Source organism: Dryas octopetala, chromosome 9 (assembly GCF_963921425.1).
Source record: "Dryas octopetala chromosome 9, drDryOcto1.1, whole genome shotgun sequence".
Classification (NCBI taxonomy): domain Eukaryota; kingdom Viridiplantae; phylum Streptophyta; class Magnoliopsida; order Rosales; family Rosaceae; genus Dryas; species Dryas octopetala.
Window position 1 is genome coordinate 12,443,630 of NC_141374.1, and position 26,963 is coordinate 12,470,592.

Here is a 26,963-nt window from a genome sequence, read left to right on the forward strand (position 1 = left end):
GAGACTCCTCGCCGGACTTACCTCTCACCAAACCAAATCGGTGGGGCCCGGGTCGGGTTTAGGTGTGTTGGAGTATTTTCGAAACATTTTTATCTTTTAAGGAAAAAAAGTTGAAAATTGAAAATAAAAAGGGAAAAGTATTTGATTTTGATTTTTGCTTTTGTTTTTGTTTTTGTTTTTTTGAAAAGTTTTAAATGGCCCTTAAACCGGGTTTACCGATTACGGCTGTTGGGATCCTATAAAGTAGGTAGTTTTGGTATCCAGCGAAACTGTGCTTCTTTCTCTGCGTCTATTCTCTCTCTCACTCCCCTCACTCCCCTCACTCATCAGAGTCTTCACTCTCTTCCTCATTTCCTCACTACCACCATTACCCACTATATAATTTCTGAGAAAAGAAACAGAAAAATTGGGGTGAGTCTTTGAAGTTTTCTCTGAGAGGCAGAGGCCGATTCGATTGAAGACATTTATTCCCTTTCCCTTTCCGGTTAAAGCTACTCCACCCACTCTCTTTCTCTGCTGCTTTTTTGGGTTTCAAGCTTTAGCTCCAAAATTTCCATATATTTTTTGGGAGGTCCAAGCTAAAGAGTGAGCAAGGGGCTTTCACGCTCACACTCTTTTCTTTTCTTGGGGAAACTTTCCTGGAAATTTCTCGTCCTTTGATGGAACTTTTTGGGACTATTAAAATTCATTAATGGAAGATTTATCTCCGTTTCAAGCAGCAGCTTCTCTTTAACGTGTTCTCTGCCTGCTTATTATCATCATCAGCTTTCTTTCTTATCCCTTCTTCTTTATTCTCTCAAAGAATCTCCTCCTTTTTTCACCACTCTCCTATTTCACGCTCTCACTCCCTCACTCACTACTCCTCTCTCGCTTTCAATGCCAATCTGAACAGACTCCACTTCAAATTCTCACCATGAATCCTCCTGTCAAGTACTCGCACCACCGGAACCACACTAAGCTCCTCGCCGAGGCCGACTCGGTCAGGCCCCGACTCGTACGAATATCGGTCACCGACGCCGACGCCACCGACTCCTCCAGCGACGAGGAGGCCGAGCAGCCCTTCTTCTGCGCTCGCCGGCGAGTCAAGAAGTTCGTCAACGAGATTTCCATCGAGTCCTGTAGCTCCTCCAGGGAAACCGACGCCGTTTGGAGGAACCGGACGGCAGCGGCGACGGCGACTGCCAGGACCAGCCGGAAAAAGCCGGCCGGAAAATCCGGACTTCCGGCGACCCACCGGACGCTGAAGGCTTCTGCTCCGACTTCCGGGAAGAAGTTCCGAGGCGTGAGGCAGAGGCCCTGGGGGAAATGGGCGGCTGAGATTAGAGATCCTCTGCGACGTGTACGGCTCTGGCTGGGCACGTACGACACGGCTGAGGAGGCGGCTATGGTGTACGACAACGCGGCCATTCAGCTGCGCGGACCCGACGCACTCACCAACTTTTCAACGCCGCCTCCGGTGGCGAAGTCTCTGCCGGACACCAAGCCACTGCCCCCCGCTATCAGCTGCGGCTACAATTCCGGCGAGGAGTCGCACAACAATCTCTGCTCGCCAACTTCTGTTTTGCGGTCTCCCTCTCCTTCAAACGAAGAAGCCGAGTCGCTGAATCTGAAAGAAGTTCCTGGCGAAGTCCGAGACGACTCGTGCGTATCGGAGAACTTCTCGGAGTTTTCGGATTATACCAGTTTTGAGACGTTTATCCCGAACGATATATTCGATTTCCGGACCTCGATACCGGACTTCTTCGAGGAACCGGATTTGTTCGAGGAGACGAGTCTGGGCGTTTTGAAAGAAGAAGATTTCGGAGATTTCGGCGACATTTTTTATTCGGTTCGGGATTTCGGATTCGGATCCTCTACTACTTGGCGGTCGGACGACTATTTTCAAGATATCGGCGACATTTTTACTTCAGATCCTCTCCTTGCTGTTTGAGAATATCGTCCCCGAAACAATGACGGAGACGGTTCTCGTTTGTTGCCGGTTTGTCGGCAAATTTTGTATCGGCGGGAATTGGAATAATATTAATATCGGATTGTGCTTTTTAATTTTTTTTTTCAGTTTTGGTTGTATTGATTATTATTATTATTTATTAATTAACGGTGGATGAAACGAGAGTTTGGCTAAGGTACGGTCCTCTTTTTCTTTTTGGGTTTATCTTTTAAGTATAGGCACGTGACTGACACACAAGGTAAAAATCTGCTTATTATATAAAGTTATAAACCAACCGTCCCAACCCCATTATATTTTCCCAAACACATGCGGGGTATTACACGTGCTACTGGGTTTTTGTATCTTTGAATTTATTAAAATTTGAAAGGTGATTTTATTTTTTTTTTTCAATATAATAAAATTGGAGTATTGGACCGAATCAATAAAATTGTGACTAATTTTAGTTGTAAGCTATTTATTAATTAATTAGAGGCTAGACACCCCAAAAGTTTACTAAAAATGTGGGAAACAAGTGGACATGAAACGTGACAAATGAACCTATTGAAAGCGTTTGACTCCAAATGTATACAAGTAGGCAAAGATTTCATTGGTTCATTTATTATATGGAACTCTCTTTGAGAATCGTTTGGTACTTTGGTGTAGCTATACTTATCATGTTATTTCAATTTAATGCGGTTGTTGTTGCTTACTTGCCCAAGTACTTAATTTGTTCTCCCTAATTAGATCATACGTTGATCGAGGTCAATAACAAATAGCCTGGCCCTTTCAAAGTCATTTGGGGACATGGGAGGTCATACTTTAATCCCAATGACTATTTGTTATAATGGTGTTCGTTCGTTGGAATGAGTTTTAGGTTCCATTATCCCCAACTGAGATCTTCATATCTATTTGGCAGTCCATTTGCAAAAAATAATTTAAGATATTGTTTTGGAACATTCAAAGTAAGAAGAGAATGTTTCGCCTTATTGCGTCATTTTATCTTTGAAATAAAGGAAATGAATGCTTTGCACAGCCATATGTTTACATATCTCAAAGTATTGCGAAGTCATCACCCTTTTCCTTGTACATTTTTAGTCAATAACAAATGACTGTAATTAGAAGTCAAGTAAAAACCAACCGAGAAAAACCCAATAGAGAATCTCAGAATCTTTGAATAAAAAATTTGATTAGAATATGGAAGAATCTTGCTTCAATTGCTCAACTTCTCAATGAAATCCGAAGAGGCATTTGAAATGAGATGTGGCACGTTATATATGATGGAATCTAGGATGTGGGAAGAGTTAATTACACTTACATCCCCTGAGGTTTATCGTATTTTTCACATATACTCCCTGGAGTTTCAAAAATTACACATACACCCCTGATGTTTCAAAACTATTACACATAGCCCCTTACAAAAGAAAAAAATAAATAAACAAAAAAGAAAATATTTGTATTGAGGTTGGACCTTACATATTGATTAATCTTATTAGACCATTTAACCTCTTAGCATACTTTTTTGTATAATTTTTCATCATTTTTTGTCTCACTATAGTAGATTATATGCAACAGTTTTGAAACTTCATGGGGTATATGTAATTTAGTGTAATATATTGGCTGGTATTCTATATCACAGAGGGGCACCCAGGTACCACCTTCCATAGCTTTGCTTGCAAACACGTAGATGCACATACATTGGCAGTTGAACAAGCTAGAATAGACCAAAACCATTAATTTGAATATTGTAATTTCTTTTCGATCTCTTGGTCAATCTTAAAGTTTTGCTAGGTTGGGCCAAGAGTAGATACAAGATCTGAGCAAAATGAGACAAAATTTTGATGTAAAAATGAGGTTGAAAAGAAGCCAATTATTGAGTCTTTACATGACAACTTTACCGTGCATTTGATAGAAGCATGCATGCCATATATGATAGGATTTATTGACTATCGGGTGCTGAGGATCCATGTTTGACTAATTAATGTTTCATTTGGGAGCTTCATATATGATTTGGACTTTTAAGAGTATTTCAAAATGAAACGATTTTCAATTATCAAATTGTCGATTCATAAAAAATAATATTTTAAAATTTGAGTTACATAAAAAGAGTATATCTCTTTATGTGATGTTACTAATTATTGCACTTATGTTATAATACATATATGTTTATTAATATTATATCAAAATATAAATTTATTGTCCATTCAGATTATAACATATAAAAATTAATAACACTACCACGTAGTGTTATAGTCACATCAAAAAAATTATTCGGACTTCAATTATTTTTATTTTCCAAATATGTTATATAAATAGAACAATGTGCTTGACACTAGCTAATTTATTAAAACTTCATGCAGTTGTCCTGTTATTGTTTGAAATTTTTAAAATATTGATTCTAAAGTGCAAGTGAATTAATAGTAGTTTCCTAAAAATACATACCATGTATATATTTTTATGGGATCCATTTTTTCATGTGACAAAAGGGAGACTTGGGCCGAATCAATGACTCAAAAATTCTGACCAAAAAGAGAAAAAAAAGAAAGAATCAATGACTCATATCAATGGTCGGGGTTGTGAGAAAACAGATCAAGTGGTCCCTGAGATTTTCTGAAAATCACACAGATGGCACCAGATATTTTTAGCACACTTGTGGCTCACTGAGTCACTACAGCAGCAGAAAACTCACTATGTGGCTCTGGGTAAGAGCCTAAAATACTCACTCGTAGATGCCCCAATCCACAAAAGCCAAAAGTGTGCTAGCTTATTCCTCAAACAAGAGCCAAATGTTTATTAAATATGTTTGGGTATTTGGTCAATGGTGACAGTACTGTTGTAAACCTGAAGACACACACACCCACCCTTGCCTGCATTGCACTCCATACCTAATATGACAAACATACCCTGAGAAGCCACGACGTCTTTTTCTTTGTTTTATTACACATTTACACTCATCCGCATGCCATCTGTTTGATATTTGTACTCTCTGAAGAAAAAGAAAAGAGAAAAAAGGTTTATGGGCTTGCTGGCCCAATACAAGTTTTGTGACAAATTCCAGGCATGCATGTTTAAACTGCAAGAAAAATGAATGATATTTAGGATTTAGGGAGGGAGAATAGAGATGTCACTTTCTGGTCGATCATGGGGTTCAAGTGTTTTGCAAGGTTTGTAATAATGGAGTGATGAAGTTTCTTTCTGATGAGTAGGGGTCTATGGAAAAGTCTACTTGTACTACTACTGGGATTTTCTACAACTTCTTAGCCCAATTGAGTAGGGACAATATAATTCAGCTGCTTCTTGTATTTACACACATTGGGTCCCCTACAAAACATATGAACATACTTACATACTGCTTCCCCAAGACACACAACCAAAAAAAAAAAACTAATATAATTTTTTTTTTAAAAGCATTTCATTTTTCGCATTATTGCCGTTTTATCTGTTACAATATTAAATTGTTAATCAAAATCGTTGATTAACAATTTAATAATAATTGGAGGCCTGAGGGACCCACAAATAAACCTGAAATATTTGCTTTTCCTTTAATTTGAGCCAAACTATAGTGAGGGTTGGCTTATCATATTTGACAAAATCAATAGAGACTTTGAAGGGAAAAGATGGAAGGTTTTTAGTTTTCTTTTCAACTTGGAATTAAACTATTAATATGATATGGATTTGCATACTTGAACTTAAATGTATAGGATAATGTCTTCTACTAGACCATGACATGTTATATTGACGGACGAAGATGTAGGAATTTTTTTTGTGGACTTAATACATTCAGTTGTAATAGTCTGACAGAAAGTATATGGATGAGTTCAACTCTATAGTAAGGTATAGAGATTAATCTCAGATGAGACCATATAATATGAATGCATGAACCATCCAACTAAACTTCCATCAATGAATACGATCCAATACATGCCAAATAATATGTCACATCTTCCACTCAAATTTTACACTTCCAAGTTAAGTTTGTATTTTAACATATACGTACTAATATGAAAGGAATTTTGTAAGAATAATATGGGATGTGTGACACTGATTACACTAATCAGTTAGTTATAATGATTAACAGTAATTGGTCAATTATAACTATAAATTGATTAGTCTTTCACATCCCGCCTTAATCCCGTATTAAAGAAATCTCAAACGTATCAATAGGAGAATTTGTTTTTGGATGAGTCTATAGCTAGTCCCTGAAACTAGCTTTGTCGGGTTAGGCCACCCCTGCTGTATGAGCAATAACAACGTAGGAGGAGGTCACAGGTCACAAAGGTCACAAGAAAAACTAGCCCCACAACCAAAATTCAGCAACGGGAGGCACAAATCTTAACACAAAACTCCAAATCCTTGCAGATTCACTGAGTGCAACACAGCCTCCAGAAGATCTTCTTTGTTATTTTTCCCACCTCCTCATAATCAATCAGGGCCGTACACGTCATGTCAGTCAGCCTAACGGTTTCACCTCGAGCAGTGCAAGTGTTGCAACTGGGCTGCCATTTTTTTTTTGTTGGGCCCGGGCCCCCAGGAATGGTCCCCCCCGCCCGATCCAGCTCAGGCTTCACTGTGTCTGTGCCCTGTGATTGTGATTGCGGTCCCACACTCCCATCTCGTTTGCTGACGTGGCCATAACATTTTCGATAATAGTGAAGTTTTGGATTTTGGGTATATATATGTACCAGGCCCACTAATTTGTGGGCTTTTATTTTTCATGATTGCGTGGCCCATATGAGATTTTGACGTGCCTAAGAGTATAGATGAAGATAATATCCATCCAGTCCTATCACCTATGTGAATAGAACTTTAAAAAATATAGCGTTTTATTTTTTATTTTTTTTCCATTTTCCAATAGGGGTTGGCATGGGATAACAACGAAACCTCATGGGCTCATAGCATCATGCTGTTGAGGTGTCACTAAAACGAGGATTATAAAACCAAATGCTTGATTTGTTTTTGACTCTAGGATTTTGTTTTGAAAGAGTACACATACAACTTTGCTCACCTTATCCACCCATTTTTTTCTTCTTAAAATCAGATTATCACTACATATTCGTAAATTCCAAAAATACCCCTAACTTATCTTTTAATGTTATATCATCAATTTCTAAGCTTGCCTCCTCTAGCTCAACCACACAAACAAATTACCAGATCCGTACATTATGAATTATGAAGATGAGCACTAGAGCAGTAATTGCAGAAATTATAATCCAGAGACTATGTGTACGCCTAGTCATGCAATGTGGGTGGAAAATTAGGCAGGTAGGGTCAATAGGTGTCAATTTGAAGCAACCAACCGACAGCAAGTGATGGACACAATATATTGAGTGAGATTTTCACTGTGGACGTATATGCATACATACATACTAACATACATCTATAGGAGCTAGACATTCATATCTCATGAATTTTGGTGGCTGCTGCTGGGAGAGATATTAATATTCATAATAATAAGCCCACCAGGCCACCACACTCTACTCTACTCCCATCAGTTCACACACTTCTTCTGGGATTCTCATTTTCAATTCCATCATCTTAACTATTAATTCTTTTTTTTTTTTTTTATCCAAATGCTATTTATTTAATGCCCCATCATATCCAACAGTTTTAGTTTCTCTGCTAGTAGAAGTAAAGGCGTGCCCCATACATCTTCACCGAAAAAAAAAAAAAAACGTGTCATACATACACAAAGTTGGGTTATCTTCAACAGTGCGAATAGGCCCAATACAATGCCTTTCTTGGGCCATTGTTGGCCCAATATTGGACTGTATTTGTCACACCACTATGGAGGCCCAATGGGCTGACTGTCCTCCATTCAGGAACAAATAATGCAAAAAAAGAGAAAGTAGATAACACATAATTATCACATGTGCAAGACTTGTTTAATGAAGTTCATTGACATTCTTTTGTATAGAAATTGAAAAATTGTGCTCTTAAATAATAGTGTCATGTGTGTATATTATTATTATAGGAATGCAATATCAGAAGCAGGCAGCATATAGATCCCTTAGATGGAGAAGGAAAACAAGGTCGCCAATAACCCAGAAGCCAACCCAATCTTTTGAATGGTGGTGGCTGCGGACATGTCAGCGGCGGCCTTAGCAATTGCGGTGGCGGCATCCAAAAAGAAAAGACCAAATAGGCCTCGGAGCATCAGCGGTGGCGGCGGCGGCAGGAGTGAGTGCGAGTGTGGTGGTAGAACCAAGCTTTCTCCCAAATTTGAAGGGCATGTGTTTTCCAGACGATCCAGGGGCATTGACAACCTTGACGTGGAGTTTATGGCCAATCTCACAGTGCTTTCCAACGCCATTGTAGTAGTAGTAGTCCCCGGGTTTGTCGAGGGTGATGATTGTGGGTCCATTGTAGTACATGGTGATCACATTCTTTTGAGTGCAGGCATCAAAGTCTTCCTTGGGTACCGCCACCACTGTGCCGGTACCGGGTCTGTAGGGAAAAACTGCAATTTCCGCCATGCATTATTTTTTAGTTACGTTCTTGAGCTAATCGTAAGACCATTATATATATAGTCGAATTGTTGTCAAGGAGCACTTGCATGTTCAATTTCTAATTAAAAACACACGCACACCTAGAAAAGTTGTGCATTCAAAAAGAGAAATTAAATTGGACTAGTTTTGTTTCTTTGATAATATAATTAAGCACTAGCTTACCAAGTTTGTCGCCTACACCAAAGGTTCTTGGAAAAGCCCATTCCTCAAAGAAGGTTTTGTTCACAGGGGTAGTCCAGCCAGAGCTCCCTCCAATAATGTGAGTGAATGCACTCACTGGTCCCATTAAGAAACTGCCCATTGCTGCCACTATTAACAATGCGATGGGCATTTTCGCCATTTCTGCTTTCCCTGCCTTCTAATGATAATTATTCTAAACTTCTATGAGCCTGCAGTGTTGAAGAAGACGGGTTATAATATTCTAGCTTATCCTTAAAATTGTTCTTCGATCTCCTTCAATACTGAAGGTCAAAGAACTCTCCAAGTCATGCTTTGTATTAAAGTGTTTGGAGGTGCTTTGGTGCTTGGTTGGAAATTGTTCGGTATTTTTGGCATTTTTTGACAATGTCAACCAGTGTTTGGCAATGGGGGGTGAGGACAAGAGTGTTTTCAGCACTTGAAAAATGAACAATATGGTTTTGAGGTGGAAAAAGACTACCAGCTATTTCGAGAGAAATGCTAAATTAAACTAGCTAATTGAAGAATTTGATTGTCTTGTTGAGCTTAAAATAGCAAAAATGTGCTATTCTATTGGCACAAGAAACCTTTGTTACGGAGGTTCAGAGTTTGAAATTAACCATCTTCGTTCTAACATTACCTATCATTCTATGATCATTTGTGACGAGGCAACATATAACTCAATGGAAGGACAGCACTGGCCATGAAAGAAAATAAGATTTTCTACTCACCTTTTCTAAGTCCATGCATGTTGTGCATTATATATGTTTAAAATGACATTATTTTCATGCGGTGAAAATCGTACTTATTATCAATATATGATTAGTCATTGACATGTGATTATAAGCATATTTGGTATGCCCATCATGAGGTATAACCATTAATATATTATGCAAGGTAACCACCGTCATTAGCCAAAACTTTGCCAAAATTGTTTTCAAGCACCTAACTTTAACTTGCTAAATTGTCACAGCGATAACCACATCTGCCACATTACTTGATATATATCAACGAGATTACATAGTATTATTTCCTTACACATATTGTGTATACTTAAATCTGCATGTTCTGTTTAAAGGGGGAAAAGAATTGAACATGTTCTGTCTCAACACACAGACTTTATATGCCACCGAAAATAGAGAGTAAAGTAAGTTTCGAATTGTTCAAGAAAAAAAAAAACTTAAATACTATGTCGAACTTTCATTGAAAAGACCAATTAGTTATTGGTATTTGTCTCACAATGTTGAATAGTCTCAAGTTCAAATTCTTGCTCTTTTCATATATTAAAAAGATTTAAAAAACTTTCAATGTGAAGGAAATAAGAGCATTCGATCTAAAACCTATTGATAATAGGTGAAGAAGCCCAACACTCTTATAAATTACTATACAAAGTCATACATTTCTAATGTGAGACTTTTTCTCAACACTCTTTTTTAGATGTCACATCACTCAAATTAAACACGTGTATAATTTATTATGATACTATATTAAACAATTATTGTGCCTAAAAGCTTAAGCTATTAAAAAATGAACCAATAATATTCATCAAGCTAACAAATAGATATAAGTGAAAAAGCAATTACGGAAAATGATTCTATCGAATATATATCAAAAAAGTGTATTAGTAATCCACAATATTGAATGATTTCAAGCACGAATCCCCCCTCCTCTCATACAAATTAATAATAATAAAAGATTTCTTTGTTTTTTAGTAAGTAAAAAAACTTTCATTGAATAGTTGTAACTGTATTATAATTTATAAGTGAAAATGTCATCATGGAAAATGATTCTACAGAATGTATATGGGCAAATGACTATTTTGGTCCCGTAATTTGGTGGTTATTTTAACCAAGTCCTTACGAAACTTGATTGACTACTAGAGACGAGCAAGGTCCTGAGAGATGAATAGATAGGGCGAAGTCAACTGATGGAAGGAGGAAAAAGTGATTTTGGAAAGAACTAATGTTATCCCATAGCAATCCCCTAGGTTAGACGGTCATGGCACATGAAGCCCTTAGAGAAACCATTTTCTTATAGTTTATATTTTGTTACAATAAAGTCCAATTATCCAAATTTGGATAGTAAAATCTTTATTTTTATTAGCGGGACTACAACTATATGAATTTTATGACCGTTTTTCTCTTAAACTCGCAAAGGTTAACAATACACGTGGTTGTGACATAAAAATTAGAGGGTTGTTATTTGCACACCTTTTTTTTTTTTGCACACCCTTTAGTAAAAAAAAAAAAAAAAATCAAAGGAAAAAACATATCTCTCCTTCTCACACCTAAAAACCAACTCCATTTTTTCTCTTTTGCATACCCCATCAAAAAAAAAAAAAAAAAAACACACACCCAGCCCCTTCATCTCCTTCACCCGACCACATCCACCCACGCAGCCCTCCCTCATCAGCCCTTTCTTCACCCGACCCACCGACCCAGCCCCCTCCCTCCCTCACTCACCAGACCACTGCAAGCAGAACCCGACCCCACCCCCAACCTCCTCCTCTCTCCCTTTTCTTCTCTCATCCCTTCCTCCCTTTCTCTCTCTGCTTTCTCCTTCGTTCGGCACTGGTTTGGCGAAAATTTGAGTTTCTTTCGGCAGCCACCCACTGAACATTGACAAACCATTCGACAGGTAGCCGCCGAACATCCATAACCCATTCGAATTATAGCTGCCGAACCAGCTGCGATTTTCGGCAAACCAGGGGTGCTTCGTTGTGGTTACAGCAGGTTGAGGAGCAATGTTACAGGCGAGCTTGGAGAAGGGTAGGGCTCAGGTGCTAGCTGGAGACGATGTGCTTGGCCATTGGTGTTGCAGGCGAGCTCGGAGGAGAGAAGAAAAGAGAGAGAAGAGGAGGTTGGGGGCTGCTTGCGGTGGTCGGGTGAGGGAGGGAGGGGGCTGGGTGGGTGGGTCGGGTGAAGGAGGGGAGGTGGTCGGGGTGAGGCTGAGAATGAGGGGTGTGTTTTTTTTTTTGTGTCTGAGAATAAGAGGTGTGTTAGGTAAAGAGTGAGGGGTGAGTGTGTCCTTTCCTTTGATTTTTGATTTTTTTTTTACAAAAGGTGTGCAAATAGCAGCTCTAAAAAATTATGTCTTAAATTTGGACAGAATTTCAGTTCTAGACTTGATTGTAACAAAATGTCAATTACGAAAACTTGATTGAGAAAATTGAAACAACAGGGACAAAATTAGAACAAGAGCCAAACTACAAGGACGAAATTGAAAAAGCGGTCAGAAGGATCGACTTTGACTAACTCTTGCGCCACGGCGACGGCGGGACTGCTGATTTCTCTCTTGTTTTTTCTTGACAAACAAACAGTCTGGTAAAGACTCTGTGAGGGTTTAAACTGTAACTCTAAAACCCTAAACCATTGTAAGCCTGAAGAGCAATGGAGGAAGCTCGTGGTAAGGCGGTGTGCGGTCAGGAGGCTCTTGAACTGCTCAACTGCGTCACTCAATCTCCCTTCGATCAAGACAAATGCCTCAACCTCTTGCATTCCTTGCGAGAATGCGTCCTCAACAAGGTCACCCACTCCATCTTTCTCTCTCTCTCTCAAGTCACATTCTTTGTTTCTTTCTTAAATTGCTCTGTGAATTTGTAGCTTAATTTAACTTTAATTGAATTTGTTTTCTCTGAAAAATCAGTAATTGATCAAACGTTCACTCATGATTGGGAATGTTTTTAGGGGTGGATTGGAAATTCAATCTTTTTTTTTTAATTCCATTTATTGGGCGAATAAGGTTATATAATTTTTGATTTTGGGTCCTGTTGAATAAAGTTGATTAAGAAAGGGCTAAGGTTGAAAACCAGATTGACATTTGTTTAATTTCATCTATTTATGCTTCTTTTCTTGGAAAGCATGAAGCTTGTTTATGTTCAAAGATATAGTTTGGCTGTTTGGTATTTCATGAAGTTCACAACACATATATACCTAATACAATATTCTGCTCAAACCCAATTCATACATCCGTTTGAACTAATTAAACTGCTTCATTGTCCTGGAACCCCTTCCATGGTCCTGTTTCAAGGACCTGGATTCTGACTCTTACTTTCAGTTGCTTTTCCAATTATATTAGTTGAGTTTTGATGGGATCTTATCTAGGCCATTTTTTGAGATGTCTTTTATGCAACTAGAGTTTAAGTCTAGAACTTTACACCATTGTTTCATCATCAAGTCAATTCATTTTATCTCTTTCTAGTTTCTAATGAACTTCTATGACACTGAGGATGAGAGAATTGAAGTCAATTAGGCTTGAAGTGGATCTTTGGATGCATAACTTGGCATTCATTGTGTAAAAAAGGCAATTAGCTTTCATGATTTCTTTGCTTTAACCATTTGCCCATGGATGCTTATTGGGGATCCTCGTACATGGTTTGTGTTTTCACTTTTCAGATTATGCCAAACGTTGAGAATTCAAGCCTAAAATTGCTCTTAATATTAACCATGAAAGTTGTGATTTTGTTTCAAGCTGCTTAATATGGACCTTCTTTTTCCTTTTTTTTAAAAAAAGAGAGAGAAATGAAAAAAGCAAAACGTGCAATCTTAGGTCAGTGGCCTTACAGAGATGTATCATTCTAATTTCGGAAAGCAAATTTGTGCATGCGTGCATGCAAAAACATAGATGCACAGTTTCACATTTACATATTTCTTATGATTCTTTTTTTTCTTAACAGAAAGTGAAGAAGTTTTCTCTAGCTGATCAGGAACAGAAGGATGCAAAGCCAATTGACAAGAAAGCTTGATTGCATGTTTTGTTGATAGGTTGTCCGGCTGAAGTCTTTTGTCATATCGGTGACTCTTTTTCTTTCCTTCTCTCCTTCCATTTTTATGGGCGAAAATTGTTGAGGTCTTATTATTACTTAACAGCTCCCTTTGTATCCGATATAGAAACCCTCCAACTATGAAGTTTGCAAAAATGTTTTTCTCATCTAGATGTGTGGGGTATTTCATTTGGGAGGTTAGACAGATGGCACACTTTTTTCTAGCATTTGATCCCTTATAATTATCTTACTATCAGAGGGCCAGACCTTTTCTTTGTAATTGATATAATAGCGTAATGCCGGCAACACTTCTTCTCACAGAATATCTGATCTTTCTTCTTCTTTTGTGCTTCATGTTAGTGGTAAAAGGAATTGTGGTTAAGGATGCCACTTGGAGCCTTTTTTGAGGGCCTAACATTGATCAAATTGTGGTAGTAATGGTGGCAGCTGGTGATCTTGTTTCACCTTAGGTACTGCATTAGATTATCAGAGTCCGATGAATTGGTAAAAGCACATGGTTCTGGGTTTATACCAGAAACTCTTTCTTGAACTAAAACAAAAATAAACAAATTTAACAGCTTAGGCCTGCTCCTAAAGAACTGGTTCTCACCATTAACATTGCCTATGCATATTGGATTCCTATATATTGTAAGTATTAGAACACAACATAATTTTCAGTTCACGGTCACCACTCACATTGCCTATGCATCCAATTGTAATTGCCTCTGAAATGTACTTAATTTTGTACCACATTCATTACAAGAGTGATGGCATGAGTTTTCATTTGTTTGCCATTCAAATGAAGACCAGGTGGGTTTTTGCTTTTGGAGTTAATTATGTAGCCCTGATTTCCATCATGCCTTCGTTGAAACAATACAAAGACATCAAAGAAATGGCCCCATATAAAGCCATTTCAATCTTGAATTCTTTTTTTTTTTCTTCAGAATGAAAGTGAATCAGTGTTTGCAAAAAAAGAAATAAAAAAAGAAAGTGTGTTAGGCTGCCATCAAATAGAGTGAAAGTCGGAATGCTAAACATGTACGCCCAGAAACCCACAACACATGAGCAGGTATAAAATACACCACGTACCACTCATCTTCCCAACTTGGACTAAACAAAAAAAGAACTCTTTGCCCTGATTTTCATAATTCCTTCATTCATTATGAGAATTTAGAAGTCGAGAATATCTGCACCATGGATAATGTATGTGAGCACCAGAGCCAGAAACATGAGGACGTATGCAATCCCTTGGTCAATTGATATCCCTGAAAACAAAATTTAAACAACCCCATAAATCAAATAGATCATGCAAATGCAAGCCACATTTCAAAGACACAAATCTCTGCAATAGAGCATACCATCGCTTGTGCTGGAGGCAGGTGCTCCAGCGGGAGTTAGAGTTTCTGGTATGAGCTTGGCCTCAGACATGGCAAGAGCAGAAAACAGAGCGATAATAGCCAACAACAAAACGCAATGAGAAAGCTTTGGAAACGCCATTGTTGTTGTTATTTGGTGTTTTGTTTGTTGGCTTGAATGTCTCTCACGGAGTCACTGCAGCAGCAATGGCTCCTGAGAGGCAAGGTTAGATGGCGCCTTAAATTTTGTCATTTATGTTATATGTATTATATATAATGCATGCATGCATATGGTGGATGGTATGGTCAAATTAGGCCCTGAGCCAAAACCAGTAATGCCGCTAACTTCTTTTGCTTGGGGTCCATCCGCCATGCGCATGTTTCGGTGGAGACCTCGACTGTCTGTCAGAGAGATCGATCTCAACCTCTGCTTCTCATTCCTCCACTTGTTACTTTTTCTTATTTTCTTATTGCTTTGTAGTGTACGGCTCATCTCACATGTTTGGTTTTTTACCATTGGATTATTCATATATGCGACTTATTTCCTTTTTCTTTTTTATAATTTTTGTTGAATTTGAGTATTTAATTTTGTGGGTTTGTTTAGGTGCGTGGAAATTCATTTTCTAGTTGTGGATTGCAATCACCTAAGACATTAATGCTGATGCAAAGTTGATTCAAGTCTTACTTTGTTATGAATTAAAGAGGTTGCTTTTAATTTTGATATGCAACAATTGGAATTTGGAAGTATACTGATTAATGTAGCAAATAATTATTGGGGAACAATCATATGTGTTAGAGAGAGAGAGATTAGCATGCAGCTTCAATGGGTCTATATTGTTCATTTGGTCATGGGACTCAAAACTCCAAAGCCATGATATGTAGTTCTTTGTTTTCTTATCAAGTGCAGTGCGACTAGATTAATATCTCTTTCAAATCAAGCTAGTGCAATTAACTCCTCACAACTACATTCAATGACCATTTTCGTTGATGGGTATGTTGCTTAATGATAAGAAAGCCATAGCAGTCTTTGTTGATGAAATAATATTGTGATAGTTATGCATATCACTTGGTGGATATAAACACCAATCATTCACTTTGAACCCTTCGTCTATACCCAAAAATTAATGAATCCCAACCGCAACTAAAATTACAATACATGCATGTCTTCCATATTTTCATTTTTGTGCGGGCAACGGACCAACGTGGGTGTACTATAAACCCATGATCCAACATTGATGTGAGATTTTATCTTCTCAAAAATCCACCATTGATGTGCGATTCATTTATTCGACGTGGGACAGTTGTATGTGATTAACAATTCTTAATCGCATTAATTGCTTATAGCTAAAACTTGACTTGGAGATAAGTTGTGCTAGAATTATATCTAATTTCTAACGAACTTATCCGATGTGAGATAATTGTATTTGTATCTTGACGCTCATGTTATTTTTGCCATCTGTCTCATTCCTAACCACTTGACTTGAAGATAAAGCTGTTCGTGCGGACCCGAGATTGATCTATCCTTGTCGCTAGGAAACTAGAACGATTTAATTATTTAAAGCATGGACCCAGTAATACAATAAGATTTAGTTATACAAGAAAGTCAAGATAATTCAGTGGGCTAGATAAGACATGCAGAATTCCTTAGAAGGCCATACTACTTACACACTCAGATCAGACAAGAATAGACAGATTTTATACTTGTTAGGCATCTGGAACATTCTAGTACCCATATAATTATGGAAGGTTATTGTTCGATCTCATAAACTTGATATACAAAATTGGTTTATTGTCTAAATAACTTGAGCTTTGTCTGCAGGAGGTTATGGGTTCAAAACTTCCGATCCCCATTTCCCACTTCTTTGTTGATATACATTGTTGATCAATTCCCTAACTATTTAAGATTATGAGGCCAGTATACCAGCTAGTACTAACACTGCAGGAATATGAGTAGATGAGTGCATCAATTATTAAGAAAATCAATTTCCCATCAATTTCTGGTGTCAGAGCTGTGTGCATTGCCGTGGATGAGAGGTCATGTGTAGTTTTCATATTTAATGAGAGACCTACTAAGAAGCAAACTACCAACACAATTCTTTGTACCTGTGATGGCATCCTTTATCAGATTTTATGTTTTTCTTCTTCACAATAATGAAGCAGACCATCATATAGAGATTTTTCAACAACTTCTATCCATTTTCAGGTAATGCAGGCATTGATCATACTGATATTAACACCCACTGAGGGTCAAGTCTTTAATATTATATGGAATAAAAATAAAGTTAATTCTTTTCTAACCATAGTTATTATTAAGAGAAAAAATAGTTGTGGTTTATACTGTCTTGTAGCCAAATCAGATTACCAGATTTAGAGTATGTGTCCCCTAATCTAAACTTGTGGAAACAGAGCACAGACCAGAGACCACCCTAAGAATTAATAACAATCTTACAATTACTGAGTGCAAATAACAGAAATAAAGCAATACCTTATTAGTCATTTATAATTTTTGGCATCTAGGGTAGCCATTAATGTGAAGTTAATCTTTAGTGCCAATGATCTGCAGTCTGCAGAATGGCATGTGGGATTACTTGGTTGAAATTAAGCTTCTAGCCTGCATATAAGTGACTTGATTAACAAAACTTGCCAATATGATCCACTAAAGATGTAGACCAGAGAGAGGTTTCTATGTTATTGACACTGCAAAATCCAATAGAATGATGCCAGAGATAAGTTTTGGCCGCAAGTTGCAGAGTTGCTTTGGTTTCTTCCTAACTTACTCATAAACAACCACTTCATCTGAGATGCATAAAATTCAGGAAACTTTAGTATGTGAGTTGAGTAAACCTTCCATGTAACGGGTACATCCATTAGACACATAAGATGCAACGGATATAAGTATAATGTGATGAGAGATAGGCACATAGTGCATATTTCTGTGATAGGGAAGTTTCTTTGTCCAGTTAAAGGCATGAATTATTGAAGCTGCTATAGCCTGGCCAATTAATTTCAGCAAACATAATTAACAATACACACTATAATTTACATCTCTTATTTGCTTACATTGAAAAAAAAAAAAAGTAATATATTGCTGAATATAGACACCAAAGGAATAGTACTACACAAAACTATCATCAACTATGCTAGTAGATTAGAATCGTATTGTAACCAATAAGCTGCTATTGAAGTAAAACTTCCATATAATGGGTGTATACACCTATTGTGTCTCTCACTCATCACATATCTGATGGCATGATGAGAAAGATAGACCCATGTATACACCTGTGATAGGGAAGTTTTTTTTTTTTTTTTCCTGCTACTGGGTCTCATGATCTCATTCATACTGGGAAGGCCAAAGGAAAGCGCCCATGGCAAACTTCCTCTTTTGGTTGACATCCCCAATGACTGGCAGGCCATACTGTTTCAAGAGGCAGTCCAATTTCCACTCTGGCATAGTCTCATAGTCACTCTTCTGGTACCTTGGGTAGTGCAGAGGCATCTGGAAACTACACATGTTGCTCTTGCTGGCTTTCTCATGATGATTTGCTCCTCCTAGCCTTGGCATAGCAAAAGCATGGTTGGGACACCCAGTTCCAGTACTCATATTCTTCTCACTTTCTCTCACTGATTGATTTATTTCCTCAAATCTATTAAGCAACTAGTACTCATGCAAAGTTGCTGCTTTTGAGTGTTGCAAAGTTGGCCTTTTATAGACCATCCTAAAGAGCAAGAGAGAGAGGGAAGAGTATTCGAGTGTGCTAGAAGACAAGAATTAAAGAGTTTAAGAGAACATTTAATATCTTGAAAGCGAAGCATTTTGAATAGGATGGTGGCTACCAGATTTCTGTGGGCAAGCCAAGGGTTGAGAATTATAATTCAGTGCCTCAAGTTACACACTTACAGTGAAACATTTCCATCCAGTCTATCCTAAAATAAATGCACAAAGATATATAGATTAGGATTCTATAATTGAGTTCCCTAATTGAATCATCAACCACCCATTTTCTAGATCTTTCAGTTATTCAATGCATAGTTGAGAAATAATGTCCCCAACTTGGTTCTTGTATTTTTCATGCGTGCATACCCAAATTTTTATATACCAACTGATGTGATAATGTGTTATTTATTTATATCTGAGCTCATTTTTAAGTTCATTTATTTCGAACAAATAATACGCTGTCATATAAGAATAATGCTATACTTACTACATTTTTTATACCACATTTTTATACCATCTTATGTGCCATTACTTTATTGGACAGAGTTTTTCTTTTTATTTTTAGGTTTTTATTTTTATTTTTTAGTATCCAATGTATGAATGTCATGTAAGTTGCCACATAAGGTGGCATAAAATTGTGGTATAAAAATGTGGTATATCTAGCACTACTGGTCATATAATATACCGTATCTAAAATTTAGAAAAGTTTTGACAAACTCTAGCATTATTATTGGTACAAAGGAGACCAAAGGAAGGAAGAGTATCCACAACTTTAGTATTATTGATTTGGCAATCATTGCCACTAAGAGGATGCGAGTGTTAGGTTTATTTACTATTAGCTCCATGTTGTGGCAAAAGTCTTTAGCCTAATGTTGTAGGGTTGTAGCCAAAGTCCAATGTTCAATCTTAGTAGTGTTGGGCCTGTTGGCAAAACATAGACCTTAAATATTTACATTTTGGGCCGAACGGTGTAATGATGTGGTTGAATACGTTGGGTTGCTTAGCTGCCAAGAAAACTTCTATGACAAGATTGCTTTTTATGCTCCAAACACTTTTTAAATTGGGTTTCACGAGGGTTAAGTAATTCTACAAACACCAGTATATGTTCAGGCTCTTCAAGACCATAGCAATTTGATCTTCCTCGGTCTCTTTTGAACCTGAGCAGCTTGGGCTGTATAGTGAATACAGAAAACAAACACATGTACAAGTATATGCATTTACATGCATCACATATATGCACATTAACCAACAATGTTTGACTCCTTACATATAAAAGAACCATTCATTCTCACTAGTCAATCACAATTTGACATATAAGTGAATCAAATTGTGATTGGTTTGTGAGGAGACATATCTGCTACATGTAAGGAGCTAAACATTTTACTGCATTCAAAGTTTAAACAAAAGTTAATATACTCAGGCCAAAGTAAGTAAATAAAGAACATATATATAAGGTGGTAAATTTCAGTCTTTAATAAAAAGATTTTCCTGATAAAGTTTCAAGAAGATTCAAGTGCACTCTGAACAGGTATGTCCAGCACATACAAAAATAATTTAAGCCTCCAATCAAACCAGTCAAGGTGTTCAAGTAAATGATTGAATCAGTCTCTCTCCCAATTCAAGAGAGTAAATCCCAATTCCCAGCTAGGCTTAATTGTCCACTCTGACAGGCATCACTGGTTCAAAGAAGAATCCAGACACATAAAGGATTCTCTGGTTCAAGCTATAGATGCTTCTCAATGCAAACTATCAAATCAACCAACTGTATTATGTTCCAGTTTCTGCAATTAGATGCAACTTCCAAAAGCATTGGTTTCCTTGAACAGGAGAAGCATCAGGGATCCGTTCTTGAATCTGATCTTCGTTCAACAGAAACTTCTTTCAGACTCTCAGGGATTGCTTTTACAGGCAGTGGTAAATCTACAAGCATGCTCGGAGGGGCAAAATACATGTGTAGTGACATCATACAGATAATAATACCCAAGAAAAGCTGCAACAAGACAGCATGGTTATTAATAATTTAATAAACTTTTTTGGGTCTGAAATATAATATATAAATTTGCTGGCTCCAGAGAGAACTACTTTTCATAAGTGCGTGCCAACTCTATCATTGGTTTCATTATCCCTATAGAGACATACCTGCAATGTGGGCTTGAAAGTGAAAAGGTATACAGATAAAACCATGGTCAGCAGCATTGCCATTGAAGTGGAATACACCTGGAAGAAGCAAATAAATGAAGAGAGGAAGTTGGAAGGCCCAAAAACAAAGTCAGGCCTCCAGTCTATTGTACTGGAATTTAAAGCAAAGAAAGAACAGACAGCAATAGAGTTTTATGTTTCATAAAGGGAAAAAAGGGAATTACTAGATTGGTGCTAAACCATATATTTCATCTTACCATACAGATCACTTATCTAATATGATCCATGTTGCATCCGTTTAAAATATTACATGTATGATGAGGAAACCACAGATGTTAGTCCAAAGGTTCAAACAATTACCTTCACAATATTGTCAGCATACTTCATCAACCACGAAACCAGCAAGCCAGTGGATCCAAGATTTAACACCACCATCCAAGTTGTAATACTATATCCATTGAAAAGGCGTTGCCACCAAGGTCCATTCTCAAATCCACCCCTAAAGTCATCAAAGAGAAGTCGTGCCATGTTGAAAATCACACCAAACCTGAAAAGGATTGACATTACACCAATATAGCAGGTATTCTGAGAAAGCGGATAGTTAATCATGCGCTAGTGCATTCAATAAAATTCATGCTCATATCTAATAACAAGGAAAATTTTATCTACTGAACTATCACAATATAGGATACAAAAATGATCCTACATTTTCAATATAGCTGTCCTAAAAAGTAATGCTATTTGTACACACTTAGATGACCATCTTATGTAGCAGCTGATGTGGTCATGCCATGTCAATTAATAAGATGAGTTGACATGGATTTTAAGTTTTAATTATTTGCATATCTACTCATGTCATTAATTACATAGCATCACCACGTCAGTTGCAACATAAGGTGGTCAGCTAATGTGGTAAGATAAGTATGTGCAAATAGAATTACTAAGAGAACTACATTACTAGCAGTTGTTTTAATGTATAACAAAGTCATAATCACAAACGGAAAATGCCTTGATGAGATTTGAGACAGTAACCACTAACCAGCCATAATGCAAAATTAGTAAATAGCGTTACTGATGTTAGTCATGGAAAGCAAGGCATGGTGTGGAGAAAAGATACCTACGTATACAATTGTACATTCTGCCAGTACAAGCTATCATTGTTCTTCTTCATCAGAAACTCTGTGTAAACACCTGCTAATGCTGACATACAAGCAGATAGGATGCCCAGCATATATCCTTGGATTGGTGCTGAGAACAAAGAGTCACATGATGCTTCTCCACAACCTTTAACCTACAAGATAAAAGCAACTCAATAAATACACAAGTTTTATTAATAACTAGTGAATGTTAAAATTGCATCACTGAAGAAATTCCCGGAATCAGAGCTTTTTCATCAGCCAATAGAAAACACAAACTGAAAAGGTCTTTCACAGGCATCTATACCAGGTCACGCAGGTCAAGGCCATTACAGAACACATTTGGAATTACTTATGATATGCATAGAAGATAAGCATGCAGCTTTCTGGGAATGGAAATCACCAATAAGGCCTCAACTACTTTCATCTTATTCTTAGGAGATTAGAGAAAACTCTATTGTGCTTTATTCTTTATTCTTTTTTTTTTTTTTTTTGAGCTGAACCTCTTATATTACTGGATTTTAAGAAGAATACAATTGGTAAGATGATGACAGATATCATAACAATATCTTTTAAATAGGATCCATCAAACGACAGGTTAAAATTCTATATAGTGTGCACCATTTAAATACTAGGCAGGAGTTCTACTTAATAACAGCACTGCAGACAAAACATTTCTAAATTCTAAACAAATAGACGAGAGAAAAAAACCAACTTCAATAACCAAATAGAAAAGATTTTATCATCACCTGGCTTGTGGTTGTTCCTACAGCTAATAAGACAATTGCCATCCATTGCAGATTAGTCAGCTTTTTTCTCAGGAATAGTCTAAAGCATCACATAAATAGATCAATCAATCAACTAGAAATGAAGATATAATTGAACAAACTAAACTTCCAAATAGAAAATAAAAACAAAATGAAACCATTCATGATTCAGATTTTGTGCAACCAGGAAAACAAATAAAGCAGGCACCTGAACAATATGCCAGTAGTAACAATCTTCAGATTACCCATTATCTGATATGTGGAAGTATCCACGTAAACAAGAGTGGCAAACTGAACATTGTTATGAATTAGATATATGATTGAAGGAATAGGATATAAGCGCACACTCTTCCAATCTGTAGTCATTCGTACAGAAGGTGATATGCGACACTCTCTCCAAAGAAGTAAACTGGAAACTGCTAGCTGTATTTAAGGAAAAAAAAAAACGGTGAAATATCAGTACAATTAAAAATGCATCGAATATTTGAGGAGAAGAAAAAGAGTCATTATATAGCGAAAAACTATCTCTAATTTGATGGTTTAAAGAGGAAAAATAATGTTAACTTACATGCTAAATGATCTTGTTAATGAAGATAAGTAAAGTGAAGTACCTTAAATACTTCAGCAAGAAACGGAACAGTTGCATAGTCATACTTATATTTGCCATCACTCTGAGAAAGAGTTGTCAAGATTCCCTGAAATGAAGGAAGCGGAGGAATGAATATTCATTGCGAGGAGACTGGAAAATACATAATTCTTTTAAACTGAATTTATAAACCAATACCATCAACCGACGTCAATACAGCAAAAAAAAGCAAAGCTTACACCCAAAGTTCTCCCACTCCAGACATTTCAAAGACCCATGAAGAACAGTTGAGGAACAAATGATGTATAGGGAAATATGTCTTAAAAGTTTATGTAGACAACAGTAATTGTGAAAATGCCAAAAGGCAATGAACCAAAAGTTCAGAAATAACTATGTTTAATATTTAAATTTCCACTCATCATGGGAAGTGCAAAATTTGATATCAGTGTGCTGCATCAAAAGCTGCGGAAACTTTCTCTTCTAGCAACACTCAGAAATCCATACTAAAATATCAAACAAACTTGACTGCTGCTAAAAGCTCCATACTGAAAATGGGCATTGCCTCGAGTTATAACTAATTCAACCACTTTTGAGAAGAAACAAGTTAATAATTTTGTATAACAGGACATTTCTCTCTCTTTCAGATAAATTCTAGTTTGTTGCCCCAGTGTGTTGGATAGAAGTCTGCCAGGTCAGACACCACAAATTGATCCAAAAACAGCAGTTCCATCACAAACACTTTACAGAGATTCATACAACATAAAAATTACAAATTTTTAGGGTCCATTTGGTTCCCTTACCCATGAATTCTTAAAAAATTGCACGCAAGTGCATCCATCCATAAAATCTCAAGAAACAATTCATGTATGGTGCAAGTTTCAAGTATTACATTTTCACTCTAAAATTATCAGATACTTGGAATTTTAGAAGAACACAATATTTCCTTTCAAATTATTTCAATATTTTAAAAGCTCGAAAAATGTGGAGTGTATACTTGTACTTTTCACAGCTCAAATACTTGCCACATTTTGATGGTATAGTTCAATGATCAGCTCTTTCAGTCAGCATAGGCAAGCAAAGGTACAGACTAATAACAATTCAAAACCTTTTCCTATCATTTTCAGTTAGAACTAATTGTGTTCATTGTCACACTGCCACTCATAAACACACATTTCTTTTTTTGGGTAAGCCATAGCAGCGCATATTTATTATTTACATAAACAGATAGGCAAATGTCAAATAAAAACAAAACAATAACTAAAAATGAACAGGATTTTCTGGGAAATCAAGCAAAACCTTGACTGAATTGATTTGGGCTCAAATAAACAAAATGTTTTCCAAATTCTGGAAATGGGTCCAAAATCCAAACACTGAAGAGCTCAGATTCAGAGTTTAAGAGCAAAGAGAGATCTAGAAAACAATGAAACGCAAAAAGATAGTAATTAAAACGACAATGAAATTGCAGATTCCGAAGGTTTACTGACCTGAGAACTGGTAAGGACGGTGAGTAGCGCGGCAACAAAGTACCACTGCATCGTCTTCTTCTAAGTGACCAGCGGTTGCGCGCATAAAACGTCTTCGGGCATTACTATTATTTCAATTTGTGGGTGAACTTTGCCTTGTGCTTGTAGCTGGCTCTCTCTCTCTTTCCCTCTCTCTGAGTCTCAGTGCAAATGTTTAATTTTATGGTTTGTGCTTGGTTTGATCAGAATGTTTAATTATGTTTTGCTTGCGAAAAGTACATCAGATTTTGGGGAATGGAGGAAGGAGGGAGTCCAGGGACTGAAAGTCTCAAAGCTAATGAGACATCTTTTTCTTATTTTCTCTTCTTTTTTTTTTTTTTTTCTTTTGGAAATTTTGTTTTTGAGTCAGAAAAACATCTTTTTCTTATTGTTTTCCTTATTTCTAATTTTCTAGTTTCCACTACTGTGTTAGCAGTTAGCACTTAACAGTGTACTTTTAAGTGTTTGTGTTAAGCATTCAAACACCACGACTATATGACCAATCATATATCACATTTATTATTATTTTACTAATCAAAATTTTTATTTTATCAGGAACACTTTTAACAAATGAATTAAATAAATTCAAATTTTGTAAAGATGAATAAAAACAGGCTTATATAAACAAGACGTGCTAAAGGCTAACGTTCGGACGCTCATTTGTATATTATGAGCTACAACCACACTTGCATAAAAAATAAATAAAATTCATGTACATATTTTTATGCATATTATTTGTGAAAATGTTAATAACTACAAAAAATTAATACACGTAGTTAAATAATAATATTAAAAAATAAAATTGATAATGTAAATTAATACATATTTATAATGTAGATTAAATTGATTTATTTCCCGTTAGAAAGTGTGTAATTGATGTGGATCATTACTATTTAAATTTTTAATTGTATATTAAAAAAAAAGTTCATTTAATGGATAAAAAAGTTTAACGGATTTGGGCCAGACGTTTTTATGTACTATGATTGGGCTTTTTTCCTCTCCTGTTGGGGTTAAACAAGGAAAAGTAACCTAACAGGCCTGGGTCCAATCAGGCTTGGGCTTCTACATCAACAGTCAACTACAAGGCTTTTGAGGATCATCCCTAATCGAGCACAAAATAAAAATGAGGGCTATTCAGACCACCCAAAACTACTAAGTTGACCACCCTCACAAAATTTTGCCAATTTTGCCCCTGTATTAAAGAAAAACCATTTCTCCAATTTTGGCCGGCCACCTCTCCCCGCCGCAACCCCACCCTCCCCACCGTAGGGTCGACCGGCGATGGGAGGGGTGGGATTGCGCCGGCCACCCATAGTGGTCCGATGAGGGAGGGAGGCAGAGAGAGGGGAGAGAGAGGGAAGAAGGCAGAGAGAGGGGAGATCGGGGTGGGTGGGTCGCGCTGGCGATGGGGAGGGGTGGGGTCGATCGGTGAAGGGGAGGGGTGGGGTCGCGCTGGCGATGGGGAGGGGGTGGGGTTGCGCCGGCTGCGGGGAGGGGTGGCCGGCCAAAATTGGAGAAATGGGTTTTTTTTTTTTTTTAATGCAGGGGCAAAATGATCAAAAATTTGTGAGGGTGATCAACTTAGTAGTTTTGGGTGGTCTGAATAGCCCTCCTAAAATAAATTGAATTCAACTCCATGGATCTCTTTCGAAACATAGTTAATATTTGGAGGAATTTGCATTTTCAAATCATTTTTGGCTGTCTATAATCCTAGTGAGGGTGACTGTTTGCAAATAAATTGTTTGAGGTCTGAATGTTCAAAGTATGCATAGAAAATTAAAAGGAAGGAAGAAAGTTGTTTTCAATCATTTACCTTTGCGAGCAACCCTGAAAGCAACAATGGGGCATGGCAGACCTTCAGTTTATAAGGGATTCATATGCATTATTCAGGTTTAACATACAATATAATTATATAAAGAATATATAGAATTTGGGGGTACTCAATATTTCGGATCCGCATACCCTCACCCTCAGGGTTACCCTTGCAATGGTCGCTATAAAAAACTATTATGAGTGACAAACACTACATCGCATGCTAATGTGGTGCAATAAATTCACATAACTTATAACATGTGTATGACTCCCTAATATCTAAAATCTTACTCTTAATAATTATACACGTGTTATAAATTGTGTCAATTGATTATCTGGCTATTAATCGAGATGAATTTATGTTAGTTAATTTCTATTTATTCTTATTAGTTAATCTCGTAACTACACCAAATTTTAAAAAGGCATCTGCATAATTAACTTTAAAATTAAAAATTTATTTGGCTGTTCATAGTGGGAGATAGGATTTTATTTAATGATATTGAATATCCAAAAGTACATCAAATAGCTAGAATGAGTTATCTTCTACCCAAAGGTGCATATTGGGAGACAGAAATGCATTAT

General features: G+C 36.9%; 1 protein-coding gene and 2 pseudogenes across 1 annotated transcript; 1 reads left to right on the forward strand and 2 right to left on the reverse strand.

Moving 5' to 3' along the window:
• Positions 1 to 299: 299 nt before the first annotated feature.
• Positions 300 to 2,122, forward strand: LOC147274205 (ethylene-responsive transcription factor CRF2 pseudogene; annotated as a pseudogene).
• Positions 2,123 to 8,022: 5,900 nt separating this feature from the next.
• Positions 8,023 to 8,770, reverse strand: LOC147274206 (umecyanin pseudogene; annotated as a pseudogene).
• Positions 8,771 to 19,889: 11,119 nt separating this feature from the next.
• On the reverse strand, positions 19,890 to 24,877 carry LOC147274207 (Nucleotide-sugar transporter family protein). Its single transcript, XM_086257551.1, has 8 exons — positions 24,552 to 24,877; positions 23,093 to 23,176; positions 22,690 to 22,904; positions 22,464 to 22,542; positions 21,700 to 21,869; positions 20,939 to 21,125; positions 20,579 to 20,656; positions 19,890 to 20,429 (listed from the first exon to the last, which is right to left on the reverse strand). Exons 1-8 carry the CDS (start codon positions 24,600 to 24,602, stop codon positions 20,274 to 20,276), a joined length of 1,020 nt encoding a protein of 339 aa, XP_086113677.1. The 5' UTR covers positions 24,603 to 24,877; the 3' UTR covers positions 19,890 to 20,273.
• Positions 24,878 to 26,963: the final 2,086 nt, after the last annotated feature.

What these genes read in the sequence shown, in the direction of transcription:
- LOC147274207 (XM_086257551.1), bottom strand. Translation starts at nt 24,602, where the DNA reads ATGCAGTGGTACTTTGTTGCCGCGCTACTCACCGTCCTTACCAGTTCT. An exon ending in ATGCTGACAATATTGTGAAG is followed by an intron (nt 20,657 to 20,938) that starts GTAATTGTTTGA and finishes TGCTTCTTCCAG; the next exon opens with GTGTATTCCACTTCAATGGC. An exon ending in CTTTCAAGCCCACATTGCAG is followed by an intron (nt 20,430 to 20,578) that starts GTATGTCTCTAT and finishes GTCTTGTTGCAG; the next exon opens with CTTTTCTTGGGTATTATTAT.